General features: G+C 38.1%; 1 protein-coding gene across 1 annotated transcript; it reads right to left on the bottom strand.

Moving 5' to 3' along the window:
- Positions 1-345: 345 nt before the first annotated feature.
- Positions 346-12369, bottom strand: LOC149221190 (uncharacterized). The gene is made up of 2 exons (XM_089385026.1): positions 11592-12369; positions 346-715 (listed from the first exon to the last, which is right to left on the bottom strand). Exons 1-2 carry the CDS (start codon positions 12261-12263, stop codon positions 554-556), a joined length of 834 nt encoding a protein of 277 aa, XP_089241152.1. The 5' UTR covers positions 12264-12369; the 3' UTR covers positions 346-553.
- Between the last annotated feature and the right edge of the window lie 9271 nt (positions 12370-21640).

Genomic DNA, 21640 nt, shown 5'->3' with positions numbered 1-21640 from the left:
TCCACCACTTGGGAGTAATGAGAATTTCCATTAGCCACAAGCACGGAGTAACTAAACGCACAATTACTGACATAACATTGATATACGATGTATCACAACATATCATTGAAACATAATGTACTGCACAACAAAAAAGTGTGGCCACCAAGAATGAATTATATATCAAAGCACGCACTTAAATAAAATGCACTGCATAACATTGAAGTGTGAATTAAATTGTACTTAACAACATTGACCTGTGCCCCCAAGAATTTCAAAACAATACTTGGTAGCACAAACTGCTATAAGAAATCACAACTCAATAATGTATAAAAATATGCATCAGAACTCCAAAAAATAGCTGGGTGAAGTTTTAAAAGTGTCAACAATAATTGAAAATCGAATATATTGTATCAGATCCATCGCATCTCTACAAAATTGACTAAAACCAACAGTGAAGAAAAACATATATAAAGAGTGCTGTAATTCTGTACCGGCCTAAGTTGACACTCTCAATTTAAGATGTCACATCTTACTTGAAAACAAAGTCTCGCCTCGTCAAAATACAAGGAATTTATAGTAAAACCTCCTTCTCAACATCTTCAAGGACGAGGGCCTTAGCAGGCTTAGCCAGTAAATCAGTGTATTCCTGGAAAGGAGATTTTGAGAACCGAGTCTCCCTCCACAGATCAGGTGTCAAAAATCCGTAAGTCTTTAAAAGACACTCAAAGGTTGCCTGCAAAGGAATAATAAAATCAACATGGCAATCCATATTCTAATAAACATAATATTACACTATACAGTACATTTAAGAGCGGGTCTATATTTTATAATCATGTATAAACAGCATATATACTAACGTGTAATACTGTTTATTACATGTTAATAACTTAATACTGTAATAAACAAGTCTATATTCACGTGAAATACTGTAAGTCGTATTTCATTTAAGAGTGGGTCTATATTTTATTGCGCACTTCATTATTCAACTAGATATATCTGTTTCCCCAAATGGCTTATGAATCAGCAAGGCAGGTTGTAAATTACATTTACTTAAAAAAGAATTGGTTTCAAGGCCTAAACGCAAACTTAAATAAATTTTGAGGGATGAGTGAATTCATTGAAAACAGTGATCCAATAAGCCTCCACCAGTATGAGATAGATGCTGCCTATCTCTTCATTGCATGCACAGTTGAGCCAATGAACTAGATAAGATTTCACCATTTTACCATTTTGTCTTTCCTAGTAGGATAGGATTGATTTTCATGTGTTATTTGGAGCATGGCCCCTGCGACTGAAACCATAATGCAGAGCTTTCAGAAGCGACCAATGAAGGCCTCCTGACAACAGTAAGAACACAGATGCCTAATAAGAATGGAATTAGATTTATGCCCTGAGCCTCACCGGCTCAAAACCAAAATCCTCTTCAAAACATACACCTACATGCATAAAAGTTGTCACTTGTCTTGACGCCTATAAATTTCCGATAATGTATTAATGTTACAAGCCACAGGTTAGCAAACACTTGAAATCAATTAACACTTGAAATCAATTAAATTAAGCAACTTGCCCCATAAGTGTGCCTAAAGTTCTAAACCCTGTGAAATTAATGGTACTTGTGAATGTTGATTCCCATTAGAGTTAGTAAATTTAAAATGATCCTCCTTTGATGAAAACCTTCTAGAACTGTAACAAAGACATGGTGGCAGACTATTCCATTAGTGAACACTTCCAATCATCAAATTAAGCCAATTGACAATGGCATATGCCTAAACCCTGTGAAAATTTAGGGTTCTTTTGAATGTTGAATCCCAGCTAAATTGCCAAAAAATCTACTGAGGAAAAAAAAATTAGACCTGGAACTCTGCCAAAGTTGTCAGGCTATCCCATCAGCCTGAATTGTTTTTTTTAGTGCCATACTTATACAAGATATCTAGTTGATTATTTTATTAACTGGTTGATCACCCATCGGTTTCTATACAAAGCAAGCTATATGGGTATTGGCTTACACTGAAGATCAGCTACAATAAAGCCTCAATCGAAATGTGATAATTGAAAGTACCTTAGAAGGACAAAATTCTAACCAATATTAAAGCACAGAACTCAATATAAAATATAGGGCTGTAATATGTGATGAAATTATGCTATTAGAAGGTCCTGAAGCCAAGGAAGCATGTGTTGAGGGAAGCCATGGGTCTTTAATGGGTCTTCTTTTAAAGAACAGTCTTGACTGGTGCAGGTTGAGGGCATATTTTACATGCATGTTATCAAAAGCTATTACAGGAATGCCTGTTGTGTAGGCTGGAAGGTAGACAAATGCTTGTGATGGGGAGATAGCCCCCATCATTCTTTGAAATAGAAATTGAAGATCTATTATTTGCTATTACTTATACCCGTGATGTTTTTTATGCTATTGTTTATTGAAAGAGTGATATTTAGAAATTAACAGAGCCCATAGCTAGAACAATTGGTACTGAAATCTTACTTATTCTAATATCCACTTAACAAGTTACGGATCCACCACAATTGCTACAAAGGAAGGTTGAGCCAGGGCTTAATTTCCATTTGAAAATGGAGGGAGATGTTCCTCAGGTCCAGACTCCAATGTAAGCATTCAAGGGCAGAGCAGTCTAGTATCAGCCTTTCTGGTGGTTCATTAGCAGGTATGTCAATGGATGTTAGAGGAGGCATCCAAGGCTTTTTATGTGCTGATTAAGGGTTTAGTGTTGGGGTTGGAATCATGGCGAACATTCTGGAAACAATTGAAGAGAATGGGGCCTGTCAAACGGAGATATGATATCACAGCTAGCTCATATGTAAAAACCCTGGAGGTATTAATCACTGGAGGAATGACTTTGGTTTCACTTACATGAGTCAATAGAACAATGAGAGACACAGATAGGTTGTCTCAGCACCAAAAAATGAGAGTCCTCGACAAAAGGACCTGCAGGTCACAGTGGCACTGGTGGTGCATGATCAGGAGGTAAGCACTGTTTTATCTCATCTTCAGCGCTTGAACCATGTAGAGTTTTCACATCTCCTGTCAGAGGTAATGGATTCGGGTCCAAAAGAAAATACTGGGAAGGTGAAGAGGGCAACAACATTTCCGGAAAATGTTATCTTTAAATCTGGTGTTAAGATGAATGTGGAGTTTCCCTTCATTCTGAAGAAATACTAGTTATGCAAAAGGAGAGGCAGCCAAAGCATGTCAAAATGAAGCTGATCATGGGGCAAGATGTGGTGACAGATCAGGTCCAGCTCCATCAGACAACAGCCCTGGCCAAAAAATTTCATGGTAGATTACTTTCTGAAAAAATTATGAGCATCAGGCTTGGGAGGGGGTATAGAAACAACAGCTGGTATATGCTCCTATTTTCCATTTTGCTAGTTAGCAGTTGGATTACTTTTATTTTCAGTCAGCCATAATACTATAGAAGGGGAATGGTGCTAGGATAGCTATATTTTGTCCCTTGAGAATTGGAGTCGCTCCACCGTTTGATCCCATACAAGAAAAGGTTGACATCCAGTCTCTATGGGCCAAACATCATTCTGCTCCGCCGGAACTGTGGTCGGAGAGGGCTTTACCATTGATAGACAATAAGTTAGGAAGGATGCTGCATATAGACTGAAAAAAACTCTTTTTGAATAGGACCTCTATGGAAAAGATGTGTGGGGATGAATCTGGGGGATGTGTGGTATTGATATACAAGTGGAATAAATCTTGCGATCATGAGAATGATAACGTAAAGTTCCCTTTCTCGTGCTCCATTTGTCATATGTATGTACTATTGACATCTCAGAAGAACACACCCCATAATGTGGAAGAGCAGATGGGAGCTAAGGATCAAGCAAACATTCAGTTTGAGGGTGTTAAAGGAAAGATGGACAGAAAGCCATCCTCAAAAGGTGAGTTAATCTCCAAGGAACCCTCTTCCCGTGTTTTTGATAAGATTTTACAAGAAAAAGCTAGTCCCCAAAATTAGTTGTTAGAGAGATAGAGTCAAAGGAGAGAAAGGGAAGGAGTACAAGAAGGGACATCCTCCTCTGTCAAGAACAAATCTCTAATTTTTTGGATGCAATCAAAATAAAAGAACCTTATAGAAGAAGAGCGCATCTCAGGATGCCCCTCCTCTAGTGGGCTTATACCCTATAAAAGAGTTGAAGGATGTAAATGATGTAGATAATTTTATAGGAGGCCAAAATATCCCTCTTAAAGTGTTGGCAAAGAAGAAGGGTTTTAAGGCTAAAAAATCCCAGGAGAATCTACCTCCCAATTGAAGTTGGAGTGAGGGTGAAAAAGTCAATTCCCACAAAGAAAGAAATGGAATCCACTAATTGCCTTAGTTCTATGTACTCTTCTAATGACGAATTTGTTCTTGCTTTAAATAAGAAATATCACCTAAGATTGACCAAGAAGAAGAAGATAGCAATAAAAGAAGAGGGAGTGGTGAGTGGTATTGGCATGAATCATAGTAGAAGCTACGGGGAACCTAATAGGAAATCCTATCTTTCTGATGCAATGAAACAAGCTGACAAAGAGGTGACATCAGGTAAACAAATGACAATTCAAAGGGCCCTTAAAACAGGCAAAACCCAATCAAATGTTACAAAATGATTGTTTTCTCTTAATAATACAAGGGAATTGGAGAGTGCCCTCAAAAGGAATTCTTAAAGAGGTTAGTTGCAGCTAATAATCCAGAGATGTTGATTCAAGAACCAATCATGGAGAACAATAGAACAATAGGTTAAAAGATTTTTATTGTATATCCTAACTTGGAGGAATTCTAAAGCTCTGAATTCTGTAAGGAAATCTGGTTGTATAGTGATTGGCTGGATAAGACCTAAGGAATTGTTCCATTCAGAGTTAGACAAGTCTTTAATTTTATCAATGTCTATGATTCCTTCATGGCAAAGGAAGTTTTCCAGGGCTCTTTCTTTGAGAGTTTGGATTTTACAGAAGGATGATGCGATAGTGAGAGAAGACGTAAATTCTATCTTGAGCAAGGCGAGGTATAGGAGAAGAAGCTGGAAGAATGGATCCTCTGGCGGATTTCCTGCTTCAAAAGATTAATGTTGTTGGGCTCTGTGATCTAGAGCCTTTAGTCTTTAAGTCGACATGGAGGAACAACAGAGCTAGGGACGTGCTACCTCCAAAATATTAAAGAGGTTCCTAGTTGCAAAGCAAATTGTTTTAGTATGGAAAGCATCATTTCTTGGATATGTGATGGGGGCTACATCAGATCATGTTCCTTTCTTTTTGCATGTGAGAGTCTGTTCCAAAACCCCCTGATCCTTTCAAATTCAACTCGCACTGGCTTAAGGATGCTAGGTTCGAGGTGATGGTTCACTAATCACAATGAATGGAAAAGTATTATAGCCAGCTGGAGAACTCTGAAATGTATCGATTTAGTGATAATCTTTAAGAGAATCAAAAAGATTGCCCTGCAATGGGCAAAGGCAAAAAAATAAGGATACAACAGAAGGAATTTTTTTAAAAAGAGCTCTTATATTGCAAAGAAGCAAAATGGAAACCAAAAAGTAGAGCAACTTGGATGGTATAAAGTGTAAAAACACCCATTATTTTCCAAATTATGCTAAAATGAGGAAAAATATAAACACAATCCGAAGAATAACAGATGAAAGTAGGGAGAAAGTGAACACTTTCAGGGATATGGCAGAGGTAAGAATCAATCACGTCAAGGAACCCCCTTGTGCCAAAATTGCAAAGATGGTACAAAAGACAGCCTTCATTCCAGGTTGTCACCCAGCATCATAACAAGGCTCTTATAAAGGAGGTCGCAATGGAAAATTACAAGTTTTTATTAAATCTTTCCAGAAAGATAAGAGCCGATGCCCTCAGGGATTATCAATATAATTCTTTGAAGGTTTACTAAAGTTAGTGGTTAAGGATCTATTGCTGGCTGTTCAGGAACCCAGACACTCTGGCAAGGTTCTGGCGGCAATCAATTCTACTTTCTTAGCATTGATATCAAAGAAAGATGTACCTCAGTCCTATGATGATCTTATGCCTATTGCTCTGTGTAATTATGTGCATTAAATAATTTCTACAATCACTTCTATAAGACTCAAGCCTGAGTTGTCAGCTGGTATCTCAGGTTAGAAATTTATATTTCTAGATTGTAAACATACTCATGAAGCTATAATCATTGCTTCGAAATGTTTACACTCTATAAAGGTAAAGAATAGGTCTTCCTTTATCATAAAATTAGATTTACTTGAGGCATCTGATAGGTTCAATGTGCCTTAGAAGGTTGATGATGTTACAAGTTGGCTTCTCATGTGAATTTGTTAAGTTGGTGGAAGGATATTATTCATATGTTTCTTTCTCCTTGATGATTGGCTCTGCTTCACCTATCTTACAGTACACCAAATGTCTGAGACAGTGCTGCCCACGCTCACCATTTCAATTAAATCTTAGTGATGGTTGAAAAGTTTCGAAGAATTTGTAGCTGTTCCACTTATCGTAAGTTGGACTCTATGGAGAACAAGGAATGAGATGCGCTATTAAGGGGGGATAACCCCCCTTAAAGGTCTTCTCTAAAATCAACTATGCTCTTGATGGTTACAGGAAAGAGATTTTGTGAGGGCTTCAAAGAAAATTGATGGGTTAGTTGTATTTTTATATATCTCTATGTTCCATTCCTTCTACTCTCGTGGGTTAGGGCATGGTACAAATAACATGGTGGAGGTAAAGTTTCTCCTTATGCTACTAGAGACTGTTCTGGAAAGGGGCCTTCAAGGGGTTCCAATCTTTAGGGATTCCCAGCTAGTTGGGGGTAGATTAGAGGTCAAAGCAGGAACCTTAATCTAAGGTTCCCAAATCTTATTTGGAGGATCAAGGAGCTTTTGAGTTGGATGGTAAGTTTTCCATGCAGTCATAATTTAAAAGAAGAAAACGAGATCGCAAATGGACTGTCAAAGCAGGCAATGAATACTCTAATAGAGCCTACTGCAAATCACTGAGTATGGAGACAATGAAAAGGATGGTCTCTGTTCTATCTGCTAGGTAAATCTTTATCTGATGATTGTTCTTCGTTACTGGACAACTTTTTTGTCATTTATTTCATGCAATGATGTCTCTGCGGTCAAAAAAGGCCTAGCAAATTGCCTTCACTCTATTTAAAATCTTTATGAGACCAATTGCAGTTCAAAAAAAATTATATTTCAATTGTTAGGAGAGTTGTAGGCCTCGAAGTACTTTCTCTTAAGAACAGATATTTAGATAACTGGTCACTGGAGACAGTGCTTTTTTTTGGTTAAAGTGTCCTCAAACATGTGAAAAAATGTAATTTCACCATTTATACTTGACATAAAGGAAATACATCACATGAAATGAATTATACATCAGAGGTCATCATACATCATTAGCAGTCTCAATGATCATGTGTAAAGTCGAAGTAATTTTTCATGATTAACAGAATCAAAAGCTGGGAAGAAAACAAAAAAAAAGACTTGACTGTTATTTGTTGTCTGTCCTCTACTGCTAAAGTCCTCTCCAATCAAACCTTAATGCGAGAACTCCATCTTGATCTTTGGAATAACAGTTTGCATGAGCACCAATTTTGGGATGGCGTTTGTAGTGAAGAACTCCACCTCCACTGGATGATATGTCATAAAGCATGGAGCAGATTTGCCTCAGTGCTCATTGAAAAAATTGCGAAAAAAGCTCTTTCAATACTAGATCAAGGACCATAGACACTTTATCCAGATTTTATGGCAACATATGGAAACTAGTCTATGCTCTCAAAGAAAAAAAGTTTGTCGTTATGGTGTGAATGTCCTTTGTTATTGTACATGGATTTTTGTTTGTGAATTAACATTGTGCAGCATGCTTACCAAGGACTCTTTTGCTAGAGGGCTTTTGAATTCCGATTATGAACTAGTGAGACATGGGGTTTAGATGGTGTGATGACCCTATGAGGGAATTATATGGGGTTGAATGTATATGTAATAGGGGTCACCCTAATAGGAGGCCCACATGTGCAGCAGGTGAACATATGTATATGTAGAAGCCAATATTTGTGAGACATGGACATATTTGAATATATGGATGTACCGGGGTTATTTGGAGGAGGTTATCCTAATCGATAAGGAGTAATTATGTCACTAATGTGTTACTTTGGGAGTCGTGGTCCATGCTCACATCTTTGTACATTGCGTGTTGAAAATTGTAGCTCGTGCAGGTACTTCCGCAAAGGGCTTGTGTCTAGGCATGCAAAAGCCTTCCAAATTCTCCTTAGAACACTTGCTCAAATATGACCAAGTTGCTCATGTAACTTAGCCTTGGTCTAACTTGAGAAAAAGTTCATATTAGTATGCTGGCTTTTGAGCTAAAATAAACTTAGGAAAAGTAAAGTAATTTACTTTAGTAATTTTGTTTTAATGTTAGTTGTTCATCTCATGTGAGGCAAGATCTAATCTTGGCCATTAATCACTTTGACATTAGGGTTAGGGTTAGGGAATTAGCTCAATGTAAAGCATTAAATGCAAGGCTATGGAGAGGAAGAAGTCATGCCATATAGCAACACTAGCCTCAAGAAGAGGACTGTGATGATCCAGAGTGCCAAGTCCAAGGGAGTGTAGGGAAGATGGGGATCTAGATCTATAGAGAAGATCAAGCATTGACTTAGGGCAAATCTTTTGCGTAAGGTATAGGTTTATTTGTATTCTGCATTTTCTCAGCTGGGCCATTATCCCAAGGCAAAAGTCCAAGTAGGTTTTGAGCAATTGTTAATGATGAACTGATTTGATTGGGCAAAATTTGTTTGTGTCATTGTGATTGAGATCGATATATTTGCTTCCACTAAATTTTGTTGTGTTAAGAACCTAGTTGTGCATTTAAATTAGTAGATCAATTTTTCTACTAATAATTTAAGTGTTGGGTTCTAGGCTCACAGAAAATCTAACATGGTATTTTTTGCAGAAAACTCCGAGTAAACTAGTCTCGAAATCTAAGTGTCAGGTTTGTACTAGATCGGCGGGGCCAAGTTAGGCCATGATCATATGAGAGGAAATTTTTTTAAGGGGGAAAGTAAATTAGCCAAACGACTGAAGAGAAAACTGGACCCCAAGAAAAGACTAGAGACAATACTTGTAGAAAACCCACGAAAATTTTGCTCTACTTGAATGAACAAATCTGAAACTAACTTGTCTTAGTTGTAACCCAAGACACACAATTTTTTCTACTTAATTTGCATTGAAATCGTAACAGAAATAATCAAAGTCACACAGTAGCAAACACAATATTTTTCTAGATAAACCAACTGGTAAAACCCTCAGAGTTGAGATCTGTCGCTCGGGAGGTACTCCAGGCACTAGGCTTGAGGGTTATGGAGGAATGGCACACAAAATTGACTTGTGGGCTTAGAACCCATGAATGTGGGCTTTGCACCTGAGCATATGGGAGTGAATCCATGAGGATATTTCTACATGTGATAATTTGAGTTGATAGAGGACTCTAAGATTAACTAGACGCAACGAAAATCACTCGAATCTGAGTTGTCGAAGTGAAGATATGGGCTTGTGGCATAAAAGACAAGTCGGCGTTCGCTTGTAGAGGTGCCCTTTAGGGCTAGATGTTGCCACATGAGACTTATATAAAAGGATGTGAGTTAGTCCTCATTTGAGCACATTCAAGGAGCATTTCACATCAAGATACCTCTGCGATTTGGGGTGGATCTGAGGCAAGGAAGTTTGTAGCAGGAAGTCGAGTTGGAAGAAGGCTTATCTATGTGTTTGAGTGTAATCTCCTTGGAGGATTGCGCCGCAGCTCTAAGGCAACCAGCGAGGAGGTTGAGGGGAGATTCCTGGGAAAATCCGAGGTGGATTACCCTGCAGACCAGAACTCAAATTTGAGGTTAGTTCTAGGTTTTTTTGTGCATGATTTTGTGTCGTATACCTTTCTTCAAAAGGGCCGCAGAGAGGGCTGCTACAACAGCTTGTTTGGAGGACTGTTAGGAGGGGCTGAGAGGGCTACGAAGGCTCCTCTCTCTAGGTCGCAATCATCTCTAGGAGCAACGAGGGAAAACAGGGATATTCTCCATGTGTGTTGGTGAATTGATTTACAGTGTTGATGTGGGCAGAACGCTTGGAGTCTGATCTGACTGTTGTGGGGAGCCTTGTGGAGGTGCCTAAGGCCTACAACATCACCTTGGATACATAGGAATCTACAGCTGAAGTAAATGGCCTGTATGGAAAAGATTGGGGAACTAGTGTAGGTTTGTTGGTGTGCCCTAACCAGACTAGTACATGCACAAATCCCAAGTCAAGGGCAACAGAGTGAGTTGTAGATATCTTCTGGTTGATGCTTGGATGCTAGTGGATGAGGAGGCCCTAGTTAGAACAATTGGTATTAGACATCTTGTGGTTAGTGAAGGGCAACAAGTAGGTGTCCAAAGTAGCCCTAGAACAGTTGACAGGAAGGACTTTGGACAGTTGTGAGTTGGGTGAAGTTTTGGGAACCTAAGTAGCTCTTTGATGGACTAAGGAGGCTACTAGAGGAAGCAAATTGGTGCTCAAGGTTTGGCTAGCTAGAGAAACAGATTGTTGGAGCCTGTGTTCATCATTGGAGAAGCGACATTTGATGGTGATAGGTGGCAACCCTCCTGCCGTATGTTAGTCTTCATTAGAGCAGCACATGGAGACTATAGTGGGCTGAAGTCCCTAAGTAGCTGAGAAGCAACAATGGGCAGATGAGAATTGTTCACGCCCGTGTTCATCATTGGAGAAGCGACACTTGATGGTGATAGTTGGCAGCCCTCCTGCCCTATGTTAGTCTTCATAAGTGCAGCGCAGGAAGACTATAGTGAGTTGAAGTCCCTTAGTAGTTGAGGAGCAGCAGTGGGCAGATGAGAGTTATTCACAAATGGAGTTGTGAACAACCCGACAAGAGTCTCGATGTGTCGATGCGTTGATGGACGAATAGTCAATGTGAGAGCAGATTGGTGAGCCGAGGTTAAGTGGTCAGATGGACTTGGATCGTTGATAAATGTAGTGATACAGATTGAGAGTCAAAAGATCCCGCAGGTACACGGTACGACCGAGAGGAGTTGTGATTGCATGCTACATCAGCCAGATGGTCAGAGTGTCTTGTTGAGGGTAGATTGATTGTTGATTAGCTGACACCAAGCCCTAGTTTTGTATCTTTATATCATTGGATGTATGAGGGCCATTATCGTTGGTACAGGAGCCCTAGACTATTGTATTATATCAATTGGATTAATATAACAAAGATTGGGTTATTGTACAAAATTGTGTAAAAAGTTGTGTATATTTTGTGCACTAGTAGATTTACTGTTGTATATTGTTCTATTGTGCAAAGCAACTTCGTTGTGATTCTTGGTTTGGTAGCTTGGTTTGGTAGCGTCAGTGATTTAAGATTCTATCCTAGACATTAGGATCATGGAAAAACAACACTCTACTAGTTGTAGAAATTTTATTGACAAAAATCTGACCAGATAGAGTTTATTACAAGGCAAATTCTTTCTCTAGAGAACAAACTCGTTCTCCCTGCTAGTACAGAGCTCAAAACTTCCATGCAAACGAAAGTTCAAACCAAAGCTCAAAAAATCAAAATTAAAATAAATAAATACCTTCACGAAATTTCCTAACGTCTTGGTGGACCCTCGAGAGGAGGTGAACACATCTTCAATCCCAGCAAACTGCAGAACCTTCTTGGGCACACGCGCGGCCACTATCCCGGCACCTCTAGGCGCTGGCACCATTCTGACGGTAACAGAGCCGCACTTTCCCGTGACCTTAACAGGCACAGTATGCGGCTTCCCAATCTTGTTACCCCAGTAACCTCTCCTCACGGGAATAACCGAAAGCTTCGCCAAAATAATGGCTCCGCGGATGGCCGTGGCCACCTCCTTGCTGCACTTGACCCCAAGCCCTACGTGACCATTGCCGTCACCCACAACAACGAATGCCTTGAATCGAGTCCTCTGCCCGGCCCTCGTCTGCTTCTGCACAGGCATGATCTTCATAACCTCATCCTTCAGCTGAGGACCCAGCATGGCCTCCACAATCTGGTGCTCCTTCACAGCCAACGAGAAAAGATAGATTTGCTCGAGGGAACGGATTTTCCCTTCTTTTACCAGGCGGCCAAGCTTCGTCACGGGCACCCATTTTTCTTCTTCGTCTCTTCGGGCTCCTCGCCGGCCGCCGCGACGGTCCCCGCGACCTCTGTCACCTCGGCCTCGGCCAAATCCGCGTCCGAATCCACCTCCCCTGTCCCCTCCGCGTCCTCCCCTTTCCGCCATTCTGATAAATCTGTAAAACCCTAGAAACCCTCGGCCCTAGCAGAAAACCCTTGGAACAATTAACCCTGGCAGAATAAATAGTAAGGAAAATATTGACGATAATTTGCCATAATACACTATTTTTCCCTCTCAAAAAAAAAGACAAACAAGCAAAAACCTTAAGTTCACAAAAGGTTATTCGCTGCATGTTGTCCAATTATAGTTAAGGGATAAATGCTAACCTTGTATTCAGATGTTATTAGCATCCATATGTGTACGTGGAAAGTATTACTAGGTTTGTAAATTTTGCTATGAAGTTTATCTTTTTTTCCTAACAATTATTTGTTTTTTTTCTTTCTTTGTTTTATAGAGAGGTTTACAATGAGAGTAAGTAAAGTGGATTTCATTATAAAATTTTGACTAATTAGTATTAACTAAGAAACTTATGACCTAATAATGGTAAAAATTTCTAAAGATACATTAGGATTATTAAAAATGTAACTAGTTTTGATCTTCATAATTATTGTACTCATTCAAATATGTATCCTATGTAACGAACTAAAAAGGAAAATAAAAAGTTATTATTTTTAAAGCATGGGTTTCATGTTCATTATTGATGGTCTTCTAGGTAAAAGCATGTTTTTCATGATTCTAGGGTTTGTTACGTCTTAGGATTTATTGTCATGAGACAAAGGAGTCAACATCATGTTTATAAGACCCTGTCGGGCAAAATGTACATTGAAAAATAATTTATTTTGTGTGTAGAAAGTCCTTGAAGCTCCAAAAATACAAGTTGGCCTAAAGGACGAAATTCAACCCCTTAGAAAGGTTATATCAAGAAGCAGTTCAACCTCATTTAGCACTCACTCACTCAAGAAGTTTGATCTCAAGAAAAAGTTTGATATATAGCTATAAGACAAGAAGACAATAAAATTGAAGGTCTAGAAGAGGAAAGGAGGACGAAAAACTTGTTTTTGGGCTATCTCTTTCCCATGCGTGCAAAAGTCTGGGGTTTCTATAGCTACGAAAGAGGCCAAAATTGCATATTTGAGTTGCAGTATGACGAAGTGCAGTTTCTTGTTGCAGGGAGGAAGAATTACCCTAAAGTTGCCTCATTGACCTTGGTTGGAGCTATCTTGCTCAAGGAAGGTCTCCAAAGGAGGTTGGGTTAGGGTTTCTAAAGCAGTCTCAAGGGCCGAAGTTGCAAGTCGAAGAAGCAATATTGAAGCTGGGAGGTTGAAGTTGCAGTTTGAAGTTTGTTGGTGATGGATCAAAGAAAGACTTGTTAGAAGGGTTGACTTGGTACTTGGAGAAGGACTTGGTCTAGAACTTGGGTCTTTATGTCTCATTTGAAGCAAATTCTATAAGAAGATAAGAGTTTTCCAGGTTTTCCCCTTGGAGGGGTTTTTCCCTGGCTGAGAGCCTAATTTTTGTGTCCTATATTGTTATTGTTTCGTTCTTAAAAAAATTGATAAAAGATCTAATTAAAGAACTGAAGAAAATTAACTAAGTTCATAAGCAAGTATTAAGGTAAAGGAAAATTGATATGATAAGTTGCCACTTTGAATTTTCCAACATGGGATCAAAGCTAAGGTGAACAAGAAGGAAGTTGGAAGGATTATCTTATGGACACAAAGAAGGGCTTGCTTGTCAAGGGGAATCATATGTGGAAAGAAGTAGAAGACCTATTGATCTAGGAGGAGGATCTCTACATTAAAGAAAATCAAGGTTACATCAAGCTCTCATCAAATGAAGGCTTGAAAAAAAGACTACAAGGAAGGTTGTCTCTTGAAAGAAGAAAATATATACAAAGGCTCATTGAAAGGTGTCTTTGAAGCATCAAAAGGAATCTTTGTACCATCTTTGAAGAGAGTTGTTGTTGGAAGAATCCCATGAGGCATCTTTCAAGGACATTATTGAAGATTCTTCAAAGGTCTTGAAGGCGTCAAGAAAGGTTGAAGACATCAAAAAGGAATAGGAAAATCTTGGTTATCAAGTAAGTATCATATTATTGATCTATGTTTGCATCTATTGGTCATGTGGGTTCTTTCTGCAAGGAGAGAAATAAGCTCATTGGAGCATCAAATTACCTAGCATGGAAGAAAAGGATTGACCTGGCACTGATAGAGAATGAGGTAATGGAATATGTAACTGGGTAAATCATTGAACCTAGCAAAGGCAAGATTCAAGAACTGGAAAAGTACATTAAAGGAGAATTTAGGGAATAAAGGATCATACTTGAATCAATCAAGGATCTTCTTGATCCATTTGTTGCAAATTTGAAAACTTCCAAGGCTATGTATGACAAGCTAAGTACTCTATAAGTACATGCAGACAAAAGATGTCTTTGGAGAATAAACTATACAAAATGAAGAAATCAAAGGATGAGGACATGGAATCCTTTCTGATGAAGATATCTCAATTAAGATATCACTTGCAAGGACTAGGAGAAACTATTTCTGACTCATAAATGACCATCTATGTATTAAATGCATTGCCACTAGATTGGAGCAATTATGCAACTAGCATATACTCCAAGAAAGATTCAAATTCATTTGATGAGTTGTGGTCACAATGCATTTTGGAAGAATCCAGGATCAAGGTGAAAGACGACATTCGTTCAGATGAACAATCTTGAGCTTATCTAGCTCGAATCAAGAAGATGAAGAAGGGGAAGTTTGGAAAGTCCGAGAAGAAAGATATGCCCAATGTTCAATGCTTCAAGTGCAATGAATATGGACATTATAAGAGGGATTGTCGTAGCCTACAAAACAACCAGAGAAAGGAAAGAAGTGAGGCTCACATAGTTGAGGAAATAGGTGAGCCTAAGAAGAAGTTGAAGAAAGAAGAAGTGAAAGATCTCTACTATTAAAGAAGGCATCTTGTTTTTCAAGTTTTTGGTAAAATTGGTCTTTCCTTTAGAATAGCGTGCATTGTTGTTCACTTTAGAAGAGTCTTGATTTTGCATAACATCATTGAGAGAAGCATGTGATAATAACATACGTAGAGTCTATTTGGTCAACTTGATTTGTAGAAGTCATCTAGTCTCCAAGAATAAATAGATAGACCATTTTGCATATTGTTCATCTGGGCATTATCTAACATTGTGTTAGGAGTAGTCATCTTGATAAGGTGAGTCATTATGATCCTGGAAGAACCATCATTATGGAAGGTTCTTAGGAGAAGCACTGTGACAAAGTTAGTATACATTCCATGTAATGTGGAAATAATACTAGTAAAAGGATGAAGGAATGCAATAGGTCAAGATGTAGGATCATTATGAGACATATAGCTAGATGATGAAATAAGAAGCATAAGAACTCCCATTAGAAGTGACTCTTGGATAAGATTGATGAAGAATCTTGTAACATGCTTAAGTATCATTATATGATGTTTAAAAGGAAGAATTTGACTTACTTAAGGATGTATAAGAGATTGAGACTTTCTCTAGAATATGTAAAATAATGATTTACATCCAGAATAATCTCCGGAAGAAAAAGTTGTAAATTGGTAATCAAGTTTGATCCTTGGGCACTCTTATGCGTGGGCGAAGAGCACTGATTTTCTTTGAGGATTCAAGGCCAAGAATTCAAGATAAGAATAGTCCTAAAAGGACATACTTTGTGCACATCTGGATGGGGTATGTGCCTTGTAGAGTTAGTGTGGTATCACACATAAAGCCTCCTAGCATAATGCTCTTGAATGAAATAGAGCTAGTCAAGTTAGACCTCAATGACAATGTTGGTCATAATGATGATGCTTACACTTTGGCTTATCAATCTGACTCCTCTTATGAAAACTCTTCAGTTTGACAATGATGTTCTACTAGTTGTAAAATTATGAGTACCTCCCTAGTGAAGAGGGCGTGTTGAAAATGTAACTAGTTTTGGTATTCGTAATTTTTGTACTCATTTCAATATGTATACTATGTAACAAACAAAAGAAGAAAAGAAAAAGTTATTATTTTTAAAGCATGGGTTCCATGCTCATTATTGATGGTCTTCTAGGTAAAAGCATGTCCTTCATGCTTCCAGGGCTTGTTAGGTATTAGGATTTATTGCCACGAGTCAAAGGAGTCAACATCATGTTTATAAGACCCTTTTGGGAAAAATTTACTTGGAAAAATATTTTTTTTTAATCTAGAAAGTTCTGGAAACTCCAAAAGTACAAGTCGGCCCTAGCAGCTTCAAGTTGGCCTAAATCATGCCTAAAGGAGGGAATTCCACCCCTTGGAAAGGCTATATAAAGAAGCAATTCGACCTCATTTAGCACTCATTCACTCAAGAAGTTCGGTCTCAAGAAAACGTTCGATCTCTGGCTAGAAGACAAGAAGAGCGAAGGTTTAGAAGAGGAATGAAGGACGAAAAACTTGTTTTTAGGATATCTCTCTCCCACAATTGTGAAACTCTGGGGTTTTTGCAGCTACAAAAGCGGCCAAAATTGCATATTCGAGTTGCAGTAACACGAAGTGTAGCCTCCTATTGCAAGAAGGAAGAATTACCCTAAAGTTTCCTCATTGACCTTGGTTGGAGCTATCTTGCCCAAGGAAGGTCTCCAAAGGAGGTTGGGTTAGTGTTTTTGAAGCAGTCTTAAGGGTTGAAGTTGCAAGTCGAAGAAGAAGTATTGAAGTTGGGAGGTTGAAGTTGCAGTTTGAAGTTGGTTGGTGTTGGATCAAAGAAATACTTATTGAAAGGGCTGACTTGGTATTTGGAGAAGGACTTGGTCTAAGACTTGGGTCTTTGTGTCTCATTTGAAGCAAATTCTATAAGAAGATAAGAGTTTTATGGGTTTTCCCTTTGGAGTGGTTTTTCCCTGGTTTAGAGCCTAATTTGTGTGTCCTCTATTGTTATTGTTTTGTTCTTGATATTTGTTTGATAAAAAGATATAACTAAAGACCTGAAAAATATTAACTAAGCTCACAAGCAAATATTAAGGGACAAAAAAATTGATATAATAAGCGACCACTTTGAATTTTTCAACAAGGGTCTCACTCTAAGGGATGCCTACTTTTATGGCCTCAACAAAATGGGCCAAATATTTTATTAGGGACTTGAACATAAGTAGCGAGAGTGTGAAACCTACCTCCCAACCACTTCATCTATATACCCTTCAGTATAGAATGTTAACTTAAACTTAGAGAAAGATATATAATATGAAACAAAAACTCACTGAATAAAGTTAAAGTTTTCAATTGTATGTGTCATTATTCATTGAATAAAGTTGAATTTTTTAAATGTATGTATCTTTACTCACTGAATAAAGTTAAAACTTTCAAATGTATGTATCGTTTTGTTTTTTATTAATGTGAAAGTATAATGAATTCCAATAACATAAGCAACCAAGACATTGTTCCAAGTTATCTTACCATCTCTTTTAGGATAGTAGCATAACTCAATTCTAGTGTAACACCCTCCTCCCACATCTACCCAAGCAACTAGCCAACCAGGGTAAACATGTGACAAGAAGTTACTATGATATGATTCAACCTCCTAAGTCACCTTAAGGAAGTGGAATCGATGGAAACACAACATACAGACCTTCCACATCAGCAACAAGACTCCCAAGAACCATCCCAACCTTTCAGGTAACCAACCCCTGGGTCCCACTGGGCTTTAGACCAATTAACCCACGGACGCTCCCATGATATGGGCATGCTAGCGTCCATAAGGCTCTAGACCCTCCACAACATTGTGTGCTAGTGTCCATGGACTTTTCTACTCAGTGTTGTGCCAACATCTGCAGGATTTGAGCCACTTTTGAGGCCCAAATCCCAGGTCACTGCCCAGAACTCAATGACACTTTCAGAATCCATGATTTATCTAATAACAAGTCTTACAACTTGAAAACTAACTCTAGGACTAGGCCTAACCATCCCCAACCGGGATTGACATTTTGTCAAACACTTGGCATCAATGTAATCTACAGGAAATGAATACAAGACAGAGCATAAAAAAATGATAACTCATAAGGGAATTAACAAGAAGGATCACAACCATCTTCCCTTAACTGTTATGACATTAATTAGGTCTTCCATCCATTATCCTTTCAGTTACAAGTAAATACATGAAATAACCATGACAATAACCAATCATATAAACATGCTTATAACCAGCATTTACCATGAAAATAACAATGGGATAACAGTCATTAAATCCACATATTAACAAGTACAAAAGCAAGAGAACTTAGCTTTTATTAAACATAGGCAAATCAGACCAGGTTTGAGACTTCCACGTACCACCCGATCGTAGATATGGCTGAACCAAATATTTCTTTCATTCAGTTACCCCCGTGCCACATTCCAAGCATGAACGTGGGATCTCATGTATAAACCAATCAAAAAATAACCAAGGAAATCTAAGGGTTAAAACACCTTCACCCTCACCAAACCGTGATCTCACCAAAACTGTCATCGGGATCACAAAACCAAACCGAGCTAGGAATTCCTCCGGACTCCATCGCTATCCTTGAGGAATTTTTTATCTCCTTGTCTATATGGATTTACCGCAATCCACACCAGATCACTAGGCCCTAAACTAAAACACCAGTCTCTCGAGCTTTAATGCAATCCACATCAGATCACTCGGCCCTAAACTGAGACTCTACCCTCAGGCTTTACCGTGTATCCTGCCAAAATTGGTCAAGGGATTCCTAGGCCTTTGGGATTTTCCTAAGACCACCTCCGCCCTGGATTCTGAAACCATCCAGAAATTCCAAAGCTAAAAACCGAGAAAATCATCCCACCACACCATGGTTATGCAAAAAAGGCAAGGCTAAGCTGAAAACCACTGTCATAACCCAACAAAACCATGCCACCTACAACAAGAGAACCATACACCAACTTGCAAAACCATGCATGTCAAAACCAGCTAGGAAAAATCACACATGCAATATGTTACCTGCAAGTATTCCTGCTAAGGCTACTTGACCTTGCTCTTCCTTGCACGCTCCTTGCTTGCTCCTTGCTTTCCTTCATTTCCTTTGCTTGCTTTTCCTTCCTTGCTTCAAATCTAGAATGCTAAAAAAAAAACTCTAAGTGTCTAAGAGTGAGTGAGTGAGAGAGAGAGAATAATGAGAGAGCTCCCAAACTTAACTGACAAAAGCTACAAAGTGATCATCATAAACCTTTTTATCAACCAGACCTCTGTTTTCTTCATTTTCCATTATTTTCCTTCAATTTCCTCCTCACAAGCAACCTATGACCTTTTACCTCCCTTTTCTCTTATTTTCCTTTATTTTCATAAATAAATGTGCCAAAAATGCCTTTTTGCCTTTTTAATGTCTTTGTCAATTTCCCTTAGCCACAAACACATCCAATGATACCCACTAGGATATCTTTGCCCAATATTCACCTTGGAATAAGTGTCCCTTAACCGTGGTCTTATCTTACCTTTATTAACTTTTATTACATGAACTTTTAACGAGGGGTTGTTACATCTAGGTCACTAGTAAGTCTTTTAATTTTACCTTTTTACAATGACATAATGACAAGGAGATAGAGTCTTCTATAAATGAACTAAGGTATGGAAAGGTGATTTTAATAGGCGAGATCGTAATGCAACTATGATCAATCAAGTTATTCTCAAAGATTATCCAATGTTATGTTTCTTCTCCATTTTAATGGTATTACCATATATTTCAAGATGGTAGTGTGGTTCAATTATAGGTTATTGCTGACCCTTCCAATCTTACATGCTTTTAATGACATTATGATAAGGAGATAAAGTATTCTAAGAATCAATGGGGAGTGGAGAGGTGATTTTATTAGTTGACACTGTCATTGTAGCCATGATCAATTAAGTAAGGCATTTTTTTTAAACGTCAAAATTGAAGAAAATTTATATTGGAAAGGTTGTAGTAAAGCTAAACAACAAAAGGTATGTATATATTACTAGCTTGGATTTCCAAACAAAATAGCCATTCCATATATGTCAAAAAAATATTTTTTTTACAATTGTCCGCAATTAAAATATTCCAAAATTCCTTGCAAATATAAAATCTTCAAAAACACTTATGATTCGAATTGATTTATTAAACATAAAGATTAACAAAAAAAAACACAATGATTGTTAACTTCTTCTTGCTCAATGTTGGAATGATAGGATTATTGGTTTTCCATGTCCATGCATCCCATCATTGAATGGATAATATCTTCCTCCATGAAATATACTTGAATTAAATTTTTCAACATCTAGTGGTTGGAAGCATTGGAATAAGATCCTTTGCTAAGATCGTTGACCATGTTTTGCAACATAAAGCATTTTTCCTCCAAGACATCAATTGGTTGCTAGTGTTGGACCAAAGTGCTAATGATCATTACATTTTGAGAGATGTAGTGTTGTTCATTGAAGACTAAGGTTATGTTAGTTTGGATGGATTTTTTGTGTCTTTTGAGAACCTTATGAAATTCCTAAGCTTCCTGGTAATCGATGGATAAATCACATTCACAACAACATTGTTAACCCTTGGCAAATGAGTTAAGAGACCAAGGTTATTGCTTATGAGAGATGGTCTAAAGGGAACCTTGATTCGCAAGGGGAACCAAACGACTATGTCACAGACCACATATCATGATGAGCAAGGCAACAAGGGTCCATAGCACATTAATACCATAGACAAAATCCGTAAAGACAAATCCAAACGAATATTGCGATTGTAATAAAGCCATAATACCAAACACTGGGAAGAATTCCAAGAACTATAGTGGATAAATGACCATGAACTAAGTACAACTAAGCTTTAATCATAAAATAAAGATTCCAAAACATAGTCTAGAGGCTGAGGGAAACTCAAACCAAGTGAAAAATAGAGAGCCTAATAGCATTGTTCCAAACAATATTGCTTGCTCCTCCCATACAAATCTCCAATGTGTTATGTATCCAGATCAAAATAACGTTCAAACATGAGAAAAGATAGATCAATGACTTGATAATAGGCCACTTTGAGTGGGAAATCTCCTTTTACATCACATAAATGAACAATTCTCGGATGATTTAAATGATAATAACTACTTGGTATATATAGGAGTCTAAAGGGTCAAAATATAATTAGGGTCCACACAACAATAATAATGTAAGGGCACAACAATAACAATAGTGGGTTTCTTTGGGGTACAACAATAACAATATAGGGGATACACTAGTATTATAGGGACCTAACACGCCCCTCTCCTTCAAAAAAGTGTCATCATCAACACTTTAGTAGTTCTATATGATTTTGTATAAAATACTCATCCTCCCATGTGGAATCTTTAGCAGGTAAGTTCTTCCACTTAATGAGATACTCTGAAATGGATTGATTGTGTAGCTTTTAGATTCTTGTTTCTATGATTGATTCAAGCTCCAATATGATTTTTCCTTCCTGGGTAAATTTAGGTAACATAGTTTGAATTGGAATCT

This window comes from Pinus tabuliformis, chromosome Q (assembly GCF_031772625.1).
Source record: "Pinus tabuliformis cultivar Carrire ecotype Pingquan chromosome Q, CPIR1, whole genome shotgun sequence".
In the NCBI taxonomy this organism is placed as follows: Eukaryota; Viridiplantae; Streptophyta; class Pinopsida; order Pinales; family Pinaceae; genus Pinus; species Pinus tabuliformis.
The sequence above is the reverse complement of the archived record's forward strand: the minus strand, read 5'-3'. Positions and strand labels throughout refer to the sequence as shown.

Bases quoted from the DNA above. Each gene is read 5' to 3' on its own strand.
- LOC149221190 (XM_089385026.1), bottom strand. From the start codon at position 12,263: ATGGCGGAAAGGGGAGGACGCGGAGGGGACAGGGGAGGTGGATTCGGA. The intron at 716-11,591 runs GTATTTATTTAT...ATTCCTTTGCAG, and splicing joins CGTTAGGAAATTTCGTGAAG to GCAACCTTTGAGTGTCTTTT.